The sequence below is a fragment of the Bufo bufo genome, chromosome 5, assembly GCF_905171765.1.
Source record: "Bufo bufo chromosome 5, aBufBuf1.1, whole genome shotgun sequence".
In the NCBI taxonomy this organism is placed as follows: Eukaryota; Metazoa; Chordata; class Amphibia; order Anura; family Bufonidae; genus Bufo; species Bufo bufo.
The window spans coordinates 201,257,973-201,272,357 of record NC_053393.1 but is presented as its reverse complement, the minus strand read 5'-3'; the positions used below and the strand labels follow the sequence as shown (position 1 = coordinate 201,272,357).

Below are 14,385 nucleotides of genomic sequence, written 5' to 3'. Positions count from 1 at the left end.
AAGTTGTATGCCTGCTTACTGCTGTCGAAATACATTGACAGGACTCATCCTGGAGTTTTCTCCATTGTATGTGCATGCTCATGAGTCCTTGTATTCCAGAGCCAGATTGCTGATACACATCAGGTTAAATGGGGTGAGTATGGACATATAACCTAGTCAGAAGTAGCAGTACTATTCATTTAGTTCTGCAATTATTAGTGTTCAGAGGAAGTGACAGATTCATTTAAACAAATTCTGCAGCAAATTACACTTGGGGATTCAATGGAAAATTACTGCAAGCTTGCAGACAAATCCACAGTTAACAAATAGAAAAAATGAATCCCTCATGTAAATCCATCCTAAAAAAGCTTTTTAATTTGGCACATTTTTATTTCAGTAATAATCAATAATAATAATAATAATGAAAATCTTTATTACTAATAAATATGAAGTAAATTTTACATTGTTATTCCAACATTTTTCTTTGATAGTGTAGTGTCAATAAGTGATGTTAATACATTTTTAGATTATTGATTTAAATCTGTTTTTTAAGTTGCTTACATGCAGTGAAAAACAGAGGCCTGACAAGATCTTATTTTGTTATATTGAAGGCCAAACTGGTTAAGACAAGTTAATAATTAGAATTTTTCTGTTCATGGTGGAAAATAATCCTATGTTTTGTTGCAGTTAATTAGTGATGGGTAAAAAGTTGTGACTTGAAGTAACATGTTCTAGTTTATACATTTGTTAATAATATTTTAGTGGTTATTACACTGTGCTCTAGTTTGACTTCTATAAAAGTCCTTCCTAGTGGGATATCATTACATCATAGAGAAAGGGCAAAAATAAATGAAAATAGCTGATATAATCTCACCTTGTGTGCTTGACGAATAATAATTATTTTTAACCACATCTTGGATCGTGGTAACCATATCCTTTGAAAATGTAGTTAGGTCTCGGACATTGTTTATCATAAAAGCAAGACTTGGTGATGTTGCCATAACTTCCAGCTGATTTTTAGAGGCGTCCTTTAGTCCAACTGCAATAATCCTGACACTTTCCTGTTTAAGAGCATCGGCTGGTATTTGAACATCATCAAGAGAAGGCCCAGACGTGATCAAAACAAGAACTGGTGGAAACCTTGATTTGTCTCTTCCATTTATTTCATTAAATAGAGATTCCTTAATTTTGCCAAGGGCATTACCCGTCATCAAAGATCCACCCTGGAAATCAAATTTATTTTTTATATAACTTATTATTGGGTTTTTTGCTTTGAAGGTAGATAGAGAGAAATCAACCTTTAGATCATCATTATAATGTGCTAAACCAATCCGATACTGGTTAGAACCTATTTGCATTTGAGAAACTGTTTTGGATATAAAGGATTTCACTTGGTTGAAGATGTTTTTTCCCATATTATCTGAATTGTCCACCAGAAATACAAGATCTGCATGTTCCGGGACTGTAATAATAAAGAACAAATAACAATGAAATAGATAAAGGAGAAATTCTTGAAATTTAATGACCAGTATTTTGAATTGATAGGCTTACCGGTATCTTGACCAGATGATAGCTTCAGGTAGCTAACCAACACAAGTAAAGCATACACAAATTTCATTTTCACAGCACCACAATGTAGATATTGAATGGTTCTAGAGATAAAAATGTATAGCAAGCAACATATCAAACTAGGTAAAAAACATGAATTTAAAGAAACAACTTATATGACAAAATGGCATAATCATATACAACATGTTCCCTTCTAAGCTCCTCTACTGGTGGCTGCAGGGAATCAGCAAGTTATCCCCATCAGAACATCTGCCATACATGTCATCATTGGTATTGCCACATCAAAAAATGTGCAAACTATTAAATTATAAATGTATTTATCCCAAATGGTCCCATATGAGTTGCCATATTTGTTTTGCTCTACCTCCCAAAGAGATTGAATGAAAAGTGATCATCATACATACCTCAAAATAGTATCAATCAAACTACAGCTCCTCCCACTAAATAAAGTCCTCGCACATCTCTGTAGAGAGAATCATATAAATGCAATGGATATCAGAATGTGGCGATGAAAATAAAAAAAAATTCAAAGTTTGAATATTTTGAAAGCATTAAAATTATATACATTTAGTATCACTGTAATTGTATTAACCTACAGAATAAAGGGAATGTGTCATTGTTACTGAACAGTGGATAGCATAAAAAACAAACTTATAAAACAATAGTCCAAGCATTTTTTTCCCAATTCTATCCCATTAATAATTTTTCCAGTTTTCCAATTCAGCATACGCAATATAGAAAATGCAACTTTGCCTGCAAAAACAAGCCCTCACACAGCTATGTCAATGGAAAACAAAATAAAAGTCATGACTTTTGGAAGGCCGTAAGGATAAAATTCAAATGAACAAAAAATCTAAATTGATTGCTGCAGAAAGGGTTATGTGTATGGCTATGCAGGGGTTTTGAGGTCTATAGTATAAAAACAAAGCTCCAACTGATATAAAGGTATATTAAGAAATAAAGCTGTGCTGATTTTAGGACTAAAGAGAAACAATGATAAAAAATGGAAATTCATTTAAAAATGTTACTGTTTAATGTTGCTGTGATGCTTAATTAAAGTTCAGCTAGTCCTTCTGAATTTGATTAATGCCAAAGAAAACTTTTGTCAGCTTTCAGCTCTCTTCCAACTATTTTGGTTGATTATTGTTTCTATATGCTAAGATTAGTGGGTGAAGAGAAGTGATACAAGAAAAGTGGCATATTTCTTAGAAAAGTAGTTTACAAGCATTCAACTTCATTCAGCCACTGTCCTGGGAAAATATTTTTACTACAGCTGCCTGTAATATACTGAATACACATTACTGAAAAGAATATAATCTTAAATGTGTGAAGAACTAACATGTTTGCTTGTTACACATAAAGTGAGGATAAAAATTATTATACATAAAAAAGCCAATAACTATCCTTGTTTGAAGAGCTTAAAATTTGATTGATGAGAACATAGGGGATCATTTATTAAGAACGGCCTTTTAGACATGTGCTTACAGCCTTATCATGTCTCCAACTACCTGAGTGATTTCACTATGGAGGTATGTGGGAGCTTGGCTGTAAGTTGTATCTTAGCACCTCTCAGACCGTGTTCAGACACCTTAGGTAGTCTAGTGGTAGGAACCCATGCCACACTGAGATACCTTGACGGTGGTGCAAAAGGACTCTGATGTGTTCCTGACAGGAATACATTGTAAAGTCTCAGCTCTTAACATCAGCTGTAGGGATTAGCCAGAGTTGTCAGTTGCATTGTGGTGCACCTTTCTCAGTGATTTATGTATTTTTATATTTGCATCCACACTCTATTCCATCTTGTGTAGGATGCCATTGTGGTGCATGTGGTCCGCTGCCGACATCCTCCATTGTATGCATTTTTGCTGGGGATTGCCATTAGCAACGGATCACATGCAGAGAAATTGCTCCCCCGGTTATAAACACGCCACAGTGTTTGGGGTTTTTGAGCGTTTCCTCCCATTTAGGCCACTTTATTTCAGTTATTTTACTGGTCTTAATAACCCCTATATCTGGCAGTGGATCCGCCGAAGTTATGAAGAGGTGCAGGCCTCTACATAACTTTGGCGCATCCAGCGCCAGTCTAAATATAAGCCAGCTTCCTAGCTAGGCTACATTTACACCATTTTCTACTCCTAGACAGCGAAAAACGATGAATGAGACGGGCCTACCAGAAATACGCTTAATATAGGCATATTTCTGAATAATAAATGACCCATTGCTCTCAGTGACAAGCCTTACGTTTCTAAAATAGAGAAATGTTTAGATTTGAGAAACAAATTGGATACACAGTCATTAGTCAGCACTTTTGTGAAGCTTTATAAAGCATTACCTGAATAACAGTCTCATATGTTATTATTATATGTCCTGTATAATTAAGCAGTTATATTAGCATCCTAGCTTCTTATTTAACCAAGACGTATCCACCGTGTTTCCTCTGTTTTCTGATAATCCTATTTTTTAATCAACAATACTAGAAAGTGGAATTCCTAACAGGAGGACTGTATAGAAAGTGTGAACAAAACCTTAGGCACTGTTCTTATAAGAAGAAAAAGATTCTAAAAGTTATGTGCATAATAGTCTGAACACTATATGTGATTAACTTCCAGACACTTAAAGAAATCATCAAGGAGTATGAGTTGTTACCCTCTACTTGACTGTCTCTATCAAGGATCTTAGGAGCTTCTACTCAGCCAGAGTTATTGCTGCACTCCTACGCTTGTTCCAATCAATTTGCAACAAAAATTTCTGTTTAAATGAGAGGAAAAGATAAGAATGAAAAGAATGAGGAAAACAGCTGTACAAAGAATGTGGATTACAGACAAAGCAGCAATTACCATAAAGTTAAGAGGTGAAAAGAAATGTCTGACCTGACTGAGTTTTGTGGATCTTATATACCAATTTTGCAGTCAAGCAAGATGTGGCTAAGACATGTGGGGGTCAAAACTTGTAGGGCATGAGACCTAGGTGCTGTGCAACAACAAAGGTTAAAGGTTGTTGAGCCTTGGAGCCCATAACTCATTGGGCCCTAAATTGTGCCCCTGAACATAATAAACCCTACTCACCTATCCATGGTTGCTTCTTCAATCCCAGATGCTTCTGGTTCCCATGGGACCAGGAAGCGGCTTAATCCCATGACTGCTGCAGCCAATCACAGGCCACAGTGGCTTGAATGCTACATCATGGCTGTATAGCAAAATTTTTATTATAACAAGGGTTCATCCTTTTTAGCACTCAACTCTCTTCGTATGGTAAAAGAGACTGGAGTAATTACCCTGCTTCGCAGGATGTTTATGGAGCTGCCGAACTACAAATCCAAGAGGCAATGTCAGCATACATAGCTTTATATAAACTGCATTAATTGACAAATAAACAAAATGCACCAAGGAGTTTTTCTGTCCTCCTTATGAGTGAGTGGGGCATCTAAACTACGTCCTAGCTAATCTTTGACTCCTGAGTCCTGAGTAACATCCAAATCAACTTTTTTTGCAAGGATGGAATTAAACAGCAATGCCACATTATCTGAGTGTGGAAGATGATTAGAAATGCTGAATGGCTGTCAGGTGATCTCAAAAAAAGATGGGTGCTATGAGCTGACTTGATAATGTCAGCAGCGTGATAGGTGACAAATATAGTGGATTGTATAAGACATACAAGGTAATAAATTCTAGCTAGAAACTGCTTACACAAATGGCCTTCAGAAAGAGCTAAAACAACATGGAGACTAACACAGTAAATGTACAGATAATGTGCTGAAGGCATGGCATGAGTTGTAGTAATTAAATTAAACTTTTTTATGTGTGAATATAATGATGTTACATTTAAGTGATTACACTATTAGAGCAAAAGGATGGTTATTAGGGAAAACTGCACAATTGAAAGAGGCTCTGGTACCCTATTGGTCCACCATTGTCATTTTACAGCTCACAGTAAATGCTTGTGATGAGCTCTTATCATTATGTTGAGCTGTAGACATGTAGTACTTTATCATTCATTACGGGTTTCCAGATCTTACATAAAAAATGTTGACTGTACGTGATTTTAGAATAAGTTGTTCCAGAAAAAAGATAAATTCTGGTTGGCAGCCCTACCTGCAGATCCTTCACACTTGTAGCTTGCCAAGGCTGACATCCCATAAATGTTATATTAGCTATCAATTTAACAAACTGGCAGGCCAAGAAACTGTTCTAATCTGGCAGAGATATTCCTGGGAAACCCTTGCTCTGTGTGGGGGCAAGCATTATCCTTGATCATCATACACCCCAGATCATCATACCAACAGTTGAGGCAGTGTGTCACTTCACAGCTAAGGCAGGATTGACGCACTCACCATAAAGTCTCCATGCTCAAACCTTTCCATAATGGGATCTCAAACAGAACCTAGATTGGTCGCTAAAGAATGTTACGATTCCAGTCTGTAGCAGTCTAGGTTTCTCGTTCAAGACACCACTGCAAAGGAAGGCAACGGTGGAAATGGTCCAGGCAGAGACAGAGGTTTGTAATGAATGTTTCCCCTGTGTTTGGATGGTATACAATGAAACTGTGGATGCTGCTCTTGCTTGTTGGTGGATCAAATGATTCTTTATACTGTTGGTCTTTCTGAACTATTTGAAGCCTGTTAACCCATGGTGCATGCCCTAATGTAACCCCTGCTCCCAACACATCCAATAGCTGAGTTACATATCTGCTTGAGACATAACTGCATGTAGAGTTTTAAAGCAATCTGGGTGCATTATTATTATTATCATTATTAGAGATGAGCAAATTTTTCAAAACATCGATTTGGCCGGTTTGCCAAATTGTTTGAAAAAATGTGGTTCGATCCGAATTTATTTGCGGCGAATTTAATAAAAAACGGCTATTTCCTGGCTGCAGAGAACTTTTATAGTCGTGTAGAACACTGTGCCTTGCAGTAACACGCATAGGCATTCTGCTGTGGTAGTGAAATAATGCCTTGGTAGTGAAGTAATACTGTTAGTCCGTATGACATACAGATGACAGGCGTCACTCTTAGAATCACTGCACACTTCACTTATTAGGGCGGTCATGGGGCCAAAACTGACCAAATAACTCAAGTATGAACTCAGCCTTACAGGTCGATGTTAGCGCCAAGAAGAAGCACACTCTTTTTACACCGTCATCAGCTGATTCCACATAGATGCCTACAGAACCTGTTCTATTAAACGCTTATACAAGTAGAGCCCCCCGACAGAGTGGAGAGGGTGTCAGCAGTAACTTTGTGTCAACGTCACTGATTAGGCAAGGTGACATAGTGTGGAGGTGGCAGCAGCATGAGAAGACCACAGATTGACCCGGTGACATAGTGGTGAGGTGGCAGCAGCATGAGGAAACCACAGAGTGATCTGGTGACAGAGTGTGTAGGTGGCAGCAGCATCAGGAGGCAACAGAGTGACAAGGTGACATAATGTTGAGGTGGCAGCAGCATGAGGAGACCACAGAGTGACCTGGTGACATAATGTGGAGGTGGCAGTAGCATCAGGAGGCCACAGGATGGCAAGGTGATATGGTGTGGAGGTGGCAGCAGCATCAGGAGGCAACAGAGTGACAAGGTGACATAATGTGGAGGTGGCAGCAGCATCAGGAGGCCACAGGGTGGCAAGGTGACATAGTGTGGAGGTGGCAGCAGCATGAGGAGACCACAGAGTGACCCGGTGACATAATGTGGAGGTGGCAGTAGCATCAGGAGGCCACAGGATGGCAAGGTGATATGGTGTGTAGGTGGCAGCAGCATCAGGAGGCAACAGAGTGACAAGGTGACATAATGTGGAGGGGGCAGCAGCATCAGGAGGCCACAGGGTGGCAAGGTGACATAGTGTGGAGGTGGCAGCAGCATGAGGAGACCACAGAGTGACCCGGTGACATAATGTGGAGGTGGCAGTAGCATCAGGAGGCCACAGGATGGCAAGGTGATATGGTGTGGAGGTGGCAGCAGCATAAGGATACCACAGAGTGGCAAAGTTACATAGTGTGGAGGTGGCAGCAGGATCAGGAGGCCACAGAGTGGCAAGGTGACAGTGTGGAAGTGGGTGGCAATAACAGAACCAGCTGAAGATAGTGAGTGAACAATGGAGCACTTGGCATCAATTGGGTGGCATCAGGCGGGTGGCAGCATCAGAATAGTACCTGAGGCAAGTAACCAGAAGAAACCGGTCTCTTTTGTCAAAATGTTGGTGTGGCACCATGGATAATCTAGTCTGATGAATCAGGCATTGGTGGGTGGAAATGCTGGCTGATCCACGCCTAAATCATCTTGACAGAGGTTATTCTCTCTCCACCTACTCTGATGCCACACTACTGGATGGGCAGGACAGCTTTTCCAGGGCATACTCTGCCAGTTACGACCACAAATCCAGTTTGGCTGCCCAGTAGTCCAGCGTATCTTCAATGTGGGGTGGCAGGGTGCTGTCCAAGTATGCCACCACCTGCTGGTTCAGGTCCTGCTCCATGTCTACCTGCTGCTGGTGAGTAGTTTCTTCACTAGGCTGGAAAAGAAAGCTGCTCATCAGTGACGCTAGACTCAAATTGCTGCTGATGGAGTTGGAACTGCTCCTACCCCCCACCCTGCCACAGCAGCCATGGCAGTGGAACTTGAGTGCAGAGAGCCTCCCTGGTCAGACCTGCGAGAGGATGGACGATGGCGCAGATAGGCAGCAGCCAGCTGACTACATAGGATGTCTTTATAGTAGTTCAGTTTGTCCTCCCTCTCAGCGGGTGTAAAATAGGCCCCCATTTTGGACCGGTAGTGAGGGTCCAACAAGGTGGAGAGCCAGAAGTCATTTGTCTCCCGAATGGTGACAATTCGGCTGTCACTATGCAAGCAAGTGAGCATGCATCGGGCCATTTGTGCAAGTGACTCGGAGGGACTCCCTGCCTCCATCTCTACTTCATACTTCCATGGTGTGTCTGCTTCCTCTGACTCATATTCCTCATCGCCCTCTAGCTCCTCTGGCTGGTCCTGCTCCTTCTGCTCCTCCTCTCCTGTCACCTGTGTAAAAAATGTTGCTCCAATGTCCTCCTCCTTCTCCAGTTCTGACCCACAGGGCTCATGTGGCCATGAGATCTAGGCGCCACGTCTCCAGTCCCCTGACCAGCCAGATTTTCCAGCATCTGTAACAGGACATGAAGCAGTGGAATGACATTGTTCATCCTGAAATCCTGGCGACTGACAAATAACGTGACCTCCTCAAAGGGCCTGAGCAAATGGCAGGTGTCACGCATAAGCTGCAACTGGCTGACATCGAAGTTACACAGGGGAGTACTCCTGTCCGCTTGAATCATCAAGAAATCGTTTATGGCCTTTCTCTGTTTGTATAGTTGGTCTAACATATGGAGGGTGGAATTTCAACGGGTGGAAACGTCGCATATCAGCCTATGTTGGGGGACGCCGTTCTGCCACTGCAGCTCAAGGAGGGTGTGCTTTGCGGTGTACGAGTGGCTGAAGTGCATGCAAAGTTTCCTGGCCATTTTTAGGATGTCTTGCAGTTGGGTGGAAGACTTCAGGAACCGCTTGACAATAAGATTGAACATTTGTGCAATGCAGGGAGCATGGCTCAGCCTTCCTTGGCGTAGCGCCGACACCATGTTCTTCCCGTTGTCAGTCAATATAGTTCCAATTTTGAGCTGTCGCAGAGAAAGCCAGGATTCAATTTCTTGATGAAGGACATGGAGCAGTTCCTCCCCTGTGTTACTCCGTTCGCCCAGGCAAACGAGGTGCAGAACAGCGTGACACCGCTGTGCCCTGAACATGTGGTATGCTGGAGGGGCACTAAATTGTCCCTGCAGTAGAGGCTGAGGACATGGTGGAGGATGAGGAGGCAGAGGCGGACATTGTTGCAGGAACAACGGCGTGAGAACGTGGAGGCGGAAGCGGCATTACCTGGCCAAGTTGCTGGTGTGGCTGTGCAGGAACCACATTCACCCAGTGGGCCATAAAGGACATGTATTGTCCCTGACCTTAGTTACAGCTACACACGTCGGCACTGCCATGCACTTTGGCAGACACCGACAGGCTCAAGGACTGACCCACCTTCAGTTCTACATGTGTGTGCAGAGCTGGTAAGGCCTTTTTGGCAAAGAAATGAATGCTTGAGACTCTCCACCTCGGCTCGGCACAAGCCATCAGTTCTCTAAAAGGTGCAGAGTCCACCACTTCGAAAGGAAGGGACTGCAGCACCAGCATCTTGGACAGGAGCACGTTCATCTTCTTCGCCGTTGGTTGAGTGCACGCATACTGTTGTCTCTTGGCAATCGCTTCGGTGATCGATTGCTGACTGAATGACTGACAAGGAGTAGGAGGTTGAGGAGCAAGAGCATCAGACCAGCAGATGATGGGTAGGACAGACAGCTCCCTTCGGCTGAGGTGGTGGAGCCTTCCCTGCCTGAATTCGGCTGCGTGCGACTGGATGATGCAGCGGTTGCTACGGCAGGCTGGACCACCACATAAGAGCCACGGTTCTCCAAGGCCACTTTATGATGGCATATGTTGACGCAGGGCCGTGGTGCCAACATTGGCACCCTGGCCACACTTTACCTTCTGCCCACAGATTCTACATATGGCCATGTTCACCTCCTCCGGCAGCAAACAAAAAATTGCCACACCGCAGAGTAAGTGATTTTATCCCCTACACTATGCATTGACTGACTCCTAACGCCGCTGCCTCCGTGAACCCATTCCCCGCTACTTTCCGTTAGGTAAGCTTCTGCAAAGCGGGTGGTCTACCCCGGGCACGTTTGGCTCCCGACCTCCCACTGCTGCCACCCTGCTCACCTCCGGCCACGCTATCGACTTGCTGGCTCCACCGCTGGCTCACGGGCAAGCTGCCACCCTCCCGATGATAATGAAGCCACCCGGCTCCCAAGTGCAATCAGCTACATCATCGTCATCGAGTACTGTCTGCATGTCACTGATGTCCTCCTCAACCGTCTCTGGGTCAGGAGCCTGACCACTCACAACACCAGCTTCCACGCCACTATCCTCATTACTACTTTCCCACCTAGTGGAGGAAGCGGGAGATGTCTCCTCCACATCTTGGCTTGCCAGTAGCTGTTGACTGTCTTCTAGTAACTCGCCCTTAATGTATAATGGAACTGGGCCCACAGCATTTAATACTTCTCGTGGTGAGGAAACAGAATAGGACAGAGGCAGGTTGAGGACAGGTAAGGGCACAGGGCCTGCTCCCGGGCCATGCCAACTACGGGTTGTGTCTGACAAACCCACTGATTCTTCGCTGGGGGTGTCTGATGTCATTTGCGACGAAGTCGAAGATCGAGTCAACAATTCAAGAACCGCTGGGTTGCTGGTCACGATACGACTGCTAGCTGACACTGGGAGCTCAGGCCTCTCAAAGTGACCCCTGATGCCACGGCCCCTTACTCTGCTGCTGGCAATTTTCTGTCTGACATACTGTTAGATCAAATAAATAAATAAAAAGGAAATTAAAACACCCCAAAAAAGTCTGTACTGTAATTTTCTCACTTCACAACAGCTAATAAGCCATTTTTTTCCTCACTAATACACAGAAAAAAAGGGCTTTAGAACAGATTACAGCACCGCTGAACGGAAAATATATTTTCCTTTTGCCAGTAATACTCGCCACAAAAGGCTTTAGAACATATAACTGCACCGCTGACTGGCAAATATACTTTTCTTTTTCCACTAATACACGCCACAAAAAGCATTAAAACATATAACTGCACCACTGAACGGCAAATATATTTTTATTTTGCCACTATTACACAACAAAAATGGCTTTAGAACATATAACTGCACCGCTGAACGGCAAATATATTTTTTCTTTTTCCACTAATACACGCCACAAAAGGCTTTAGAACATATAACTGCAGCGCTTAACGGCAAATATATTTTTTCTTTTTCCACTACTAAATGCCACAAAAGGCTTTAGAATAAATGCTGTGGAATGATTCCTCCCTATTAGTTTTGATCGAGCACCAAAGTGTTTGGGTGCTCGGGTGCTCGAGTAGAACACCTCGGGAATGCTTGGGTGCTCTACCGAGCAGCCGAGCACAATGGAAGTCAACGGGAAAACCCGAGCATTAAACCAGGCACCCTCTGCTCTGAAGAGGGTAGGGTGTCTGGTTCACATTAAAAGTCAGAAATTGATGCAAAAAACACTGAAATGGTTCGGGAACAGCATGGGGAGGGTGTCTGGATTCATCTTGGACTCCCAGGTCGCTGCTTGGAATGATGTTGTCCGAGTAGTACGCCAATTTTACAGACTGACAATAATGCGCACAAAACCAAAGATAAAATTGATTTTAGAGGAAAAATTGTTAGGAATCATTCTTTCCTATATATTTACTTGTATATAATGTGCAAGTGCTGCCAAAAATTATAAGGAAGAGGCACTCCGATACAAACTGTATATCACATAAAGGAGGGCCTCATTCACATTGTGGTACAATTGTTCAGGTAATGGGACTCCTACACTCATAAAGCCTATGCACTAAGTGAAAGGGCTGCCAAAATTACAAGGAACCAGCACTCCAATACACCCTTTATTACAAATAAAGGAGGGCATCATACACACCCTTGAAAAATTATGATTGATGGCCTGCTGGTGACCCTCAAAAACATTAGGAGTAAGGGCCTGCTGGTGACCCTCTAAAACATTAGGGGTGAGGGCCTGCTGCTTATCTGACTATCTAAAACATAAGGGGTGAGGGTCTGCTGCTGAGCTGACCCTCTAAAACATTAGGGGCGAGTGCCTGTTGCTGATCTGACCATCTATAACATTAGGGGCGATGGCCTGCTGCTGAGCTGACCCTCAAAAACATTAGGGGTGAGTGCCTGCTGCTGATCTGACGATCTAAAACATTAGGGATGAGGTCCTGCTGCTGATTTGACCATCTAAAACATTAAGGGAGAGGGCCTGCTGGTGACCCACTAAAACATTATGGGTGAGGGCCTGCTGCTGAGCTGACCATCTAAAACATTATGGGCGAGGGCCTGCTGCTGAGCTGACCATCTAAAACACTATGGCCCAGGGCCTGCTGCCGAGCTGACCATCTAAAACATTATGGGCGAGGGCCTGCTGCTGAGCTGACCATGTAAAACATTAGGGGAGAATGCCTGCTGCTGATCTGACCATGGAAAATATTATGGGCGAGGGCCTGCTGCTGAGCTGACCATCTAAAACATTAGGGGTGAGGGTCTGCTGCTGAGCTGACTCTCTAAAACATTAGGGGCGAGTGCCTGCTGCTGAGCTGACCATCGAAAAAATTATGGTTGAGGGCGTGTGCTAAGCTGACCATCGAAAAAATTATAGTTGAGGGCCTGCTGCTGAGCTGACCCTCTAAAACATTAGGAGCGAGGGCAACCTAATAAGCATGTTGATATGATGGAGGAGGAGGACGAGAAAAGGAAGATTGAACCATATACCCTTTTTTGTGGTGGAAGGGGTGCATGGGAATACAGAGTATTCAATACATCATAAAAGCCACATTTAAAGTGCCTTTATGTTCAGCCGCTTTCCTCTGGTGGAGTAGAGAAGTCAGGGGCAATCCAGGCTTTGTTCATTTTGATAAGAGTCAACCGGTCAGCATTTTCAGTTGACAGGCGGATGCGCTTATCAGTTATTATGCCCCCAGCAGCACTAAATACCCGCTCTGACAAAACGCGGGGCAGACCAGCACCTCCAAGGCGTAGAGCGGCAGTTCGTGCCGTGTCCAGCTTGGACACCCAATAGTTGTAAGGCACAGAGGGATCATTGAGGACGGTGATGCGGTCTGCTACGTACTCCTTTACCATCTTCCAAAATTTTTCCCTCCTTGTGACAGTAGGCCGTGCATCACGGTGAGGGTGCTGGCGGGGAGTCATGAAACTGTCCCAGGACTTGGAGAGTGTTGCCTTGTATCTGTTGGAACTGATGTGTGTTCCCCTCGTCTCCCCTCCTCGGTTGGCCAAGGAACTACATACTCTACATACAGGATCTTCTGGTATTGCACCATTTTGCTCATCCTCTCCACCACAAGAATGAGAGATAAGAAGTTCTCTTTGTAGTGGGGGTTGAGAAGGGTGAACAACCAGTAATCGGTGTTGGCCAAAATACGTACAACACGACGGTCACGGGAAAGGCAGCATAACATAAAATCAGCCATGTGTGCCAGAGTCCCAACAAACAAGACTTCGCTGTCCTCCTCTTCTGCCAATCCACGATGAACAGATGGAATAAACCTGCTATGGGTACGACCCTCTGTAGCGGAGGCAACCGTCTCCTGCTCATCCTCCTCATCATCCAATTCGCGCTGAGAAGACAAAATGACGGTGTTCTGGCTATCTCCCTGTGTACTGTTTTCCCCCATTTCCACCTCTTCCACATGCAAAGCATCCGTCTTCATTGTGAGCAGCGAGCGTTTTAGTAGACACAGAAGTTGGAAGGTTAAGCTGATAATACCGGCATCGCCGCTCACCATCTGTTTTGATACCTCAAAGTTGTGTAAAACCTCACAGAGGTCAGACATCTATGCACACTCGTCGCTTGTGAAGAGCGGAAGCTGACTGTAAAGGCCACGACCATGTTGCAGCTCGTATTCCACTACTGCCCTCTGCTGCTCACAAAGCCTGGCCAACATGTTGAACGTAAAGTTCCAGCGCGTGCTCACATCGCACAACAGTCAGTTAGCTGGCAATTGCAATCGCTGATGCAGCGCTGCCAGACTGGCCACAGCTGTCGATGACTTCGGAAATGGGCAAACATGCAGCGCACCTTCACCAGTAGCTAAGGCAAATTGGGGTAGGTTTTGAGAAACCGCTGACCCACTAAGTTTAACACGTGGACTAGGCATGGTATTGGTATG

At 43.9% G+C, this 14,385-nt stretch overlaps 1 protein-coding gene across 1 annotated transcript in view; it reads right to left on the bottom strand.

Annotated features, from left to right (window-relative positions):
- The window catches only part of LOC121002731 (collagen alpha-6(VI) chain-like), a 300,596-nt gene that overhangs the window by 210,756 nt on the left and 75,455 nt on the right, over positions 1–14,385 (bottom strand). The window contains exons 2-4 of the mRNA XM_040434227.1: positions 4,195–4,296; positions 1,531–1,631; positions 854–1,441 (exon numbers count right to left, since the gene is read on the bottom strand). Of these exons, the coding sequence (XP_040290161.1) occupies positions 854–1,441; positions 1,531–1,597 (655 nt within the window). The 5' untranslated portion in view covers positions 1,598–1,631; positions 4,195–4,296. The remainder of the gene's footprint in view (positions 1–853; positions 1,442–1,530; positions 1,632–4,194; positions 4,297–14,385) is intronic.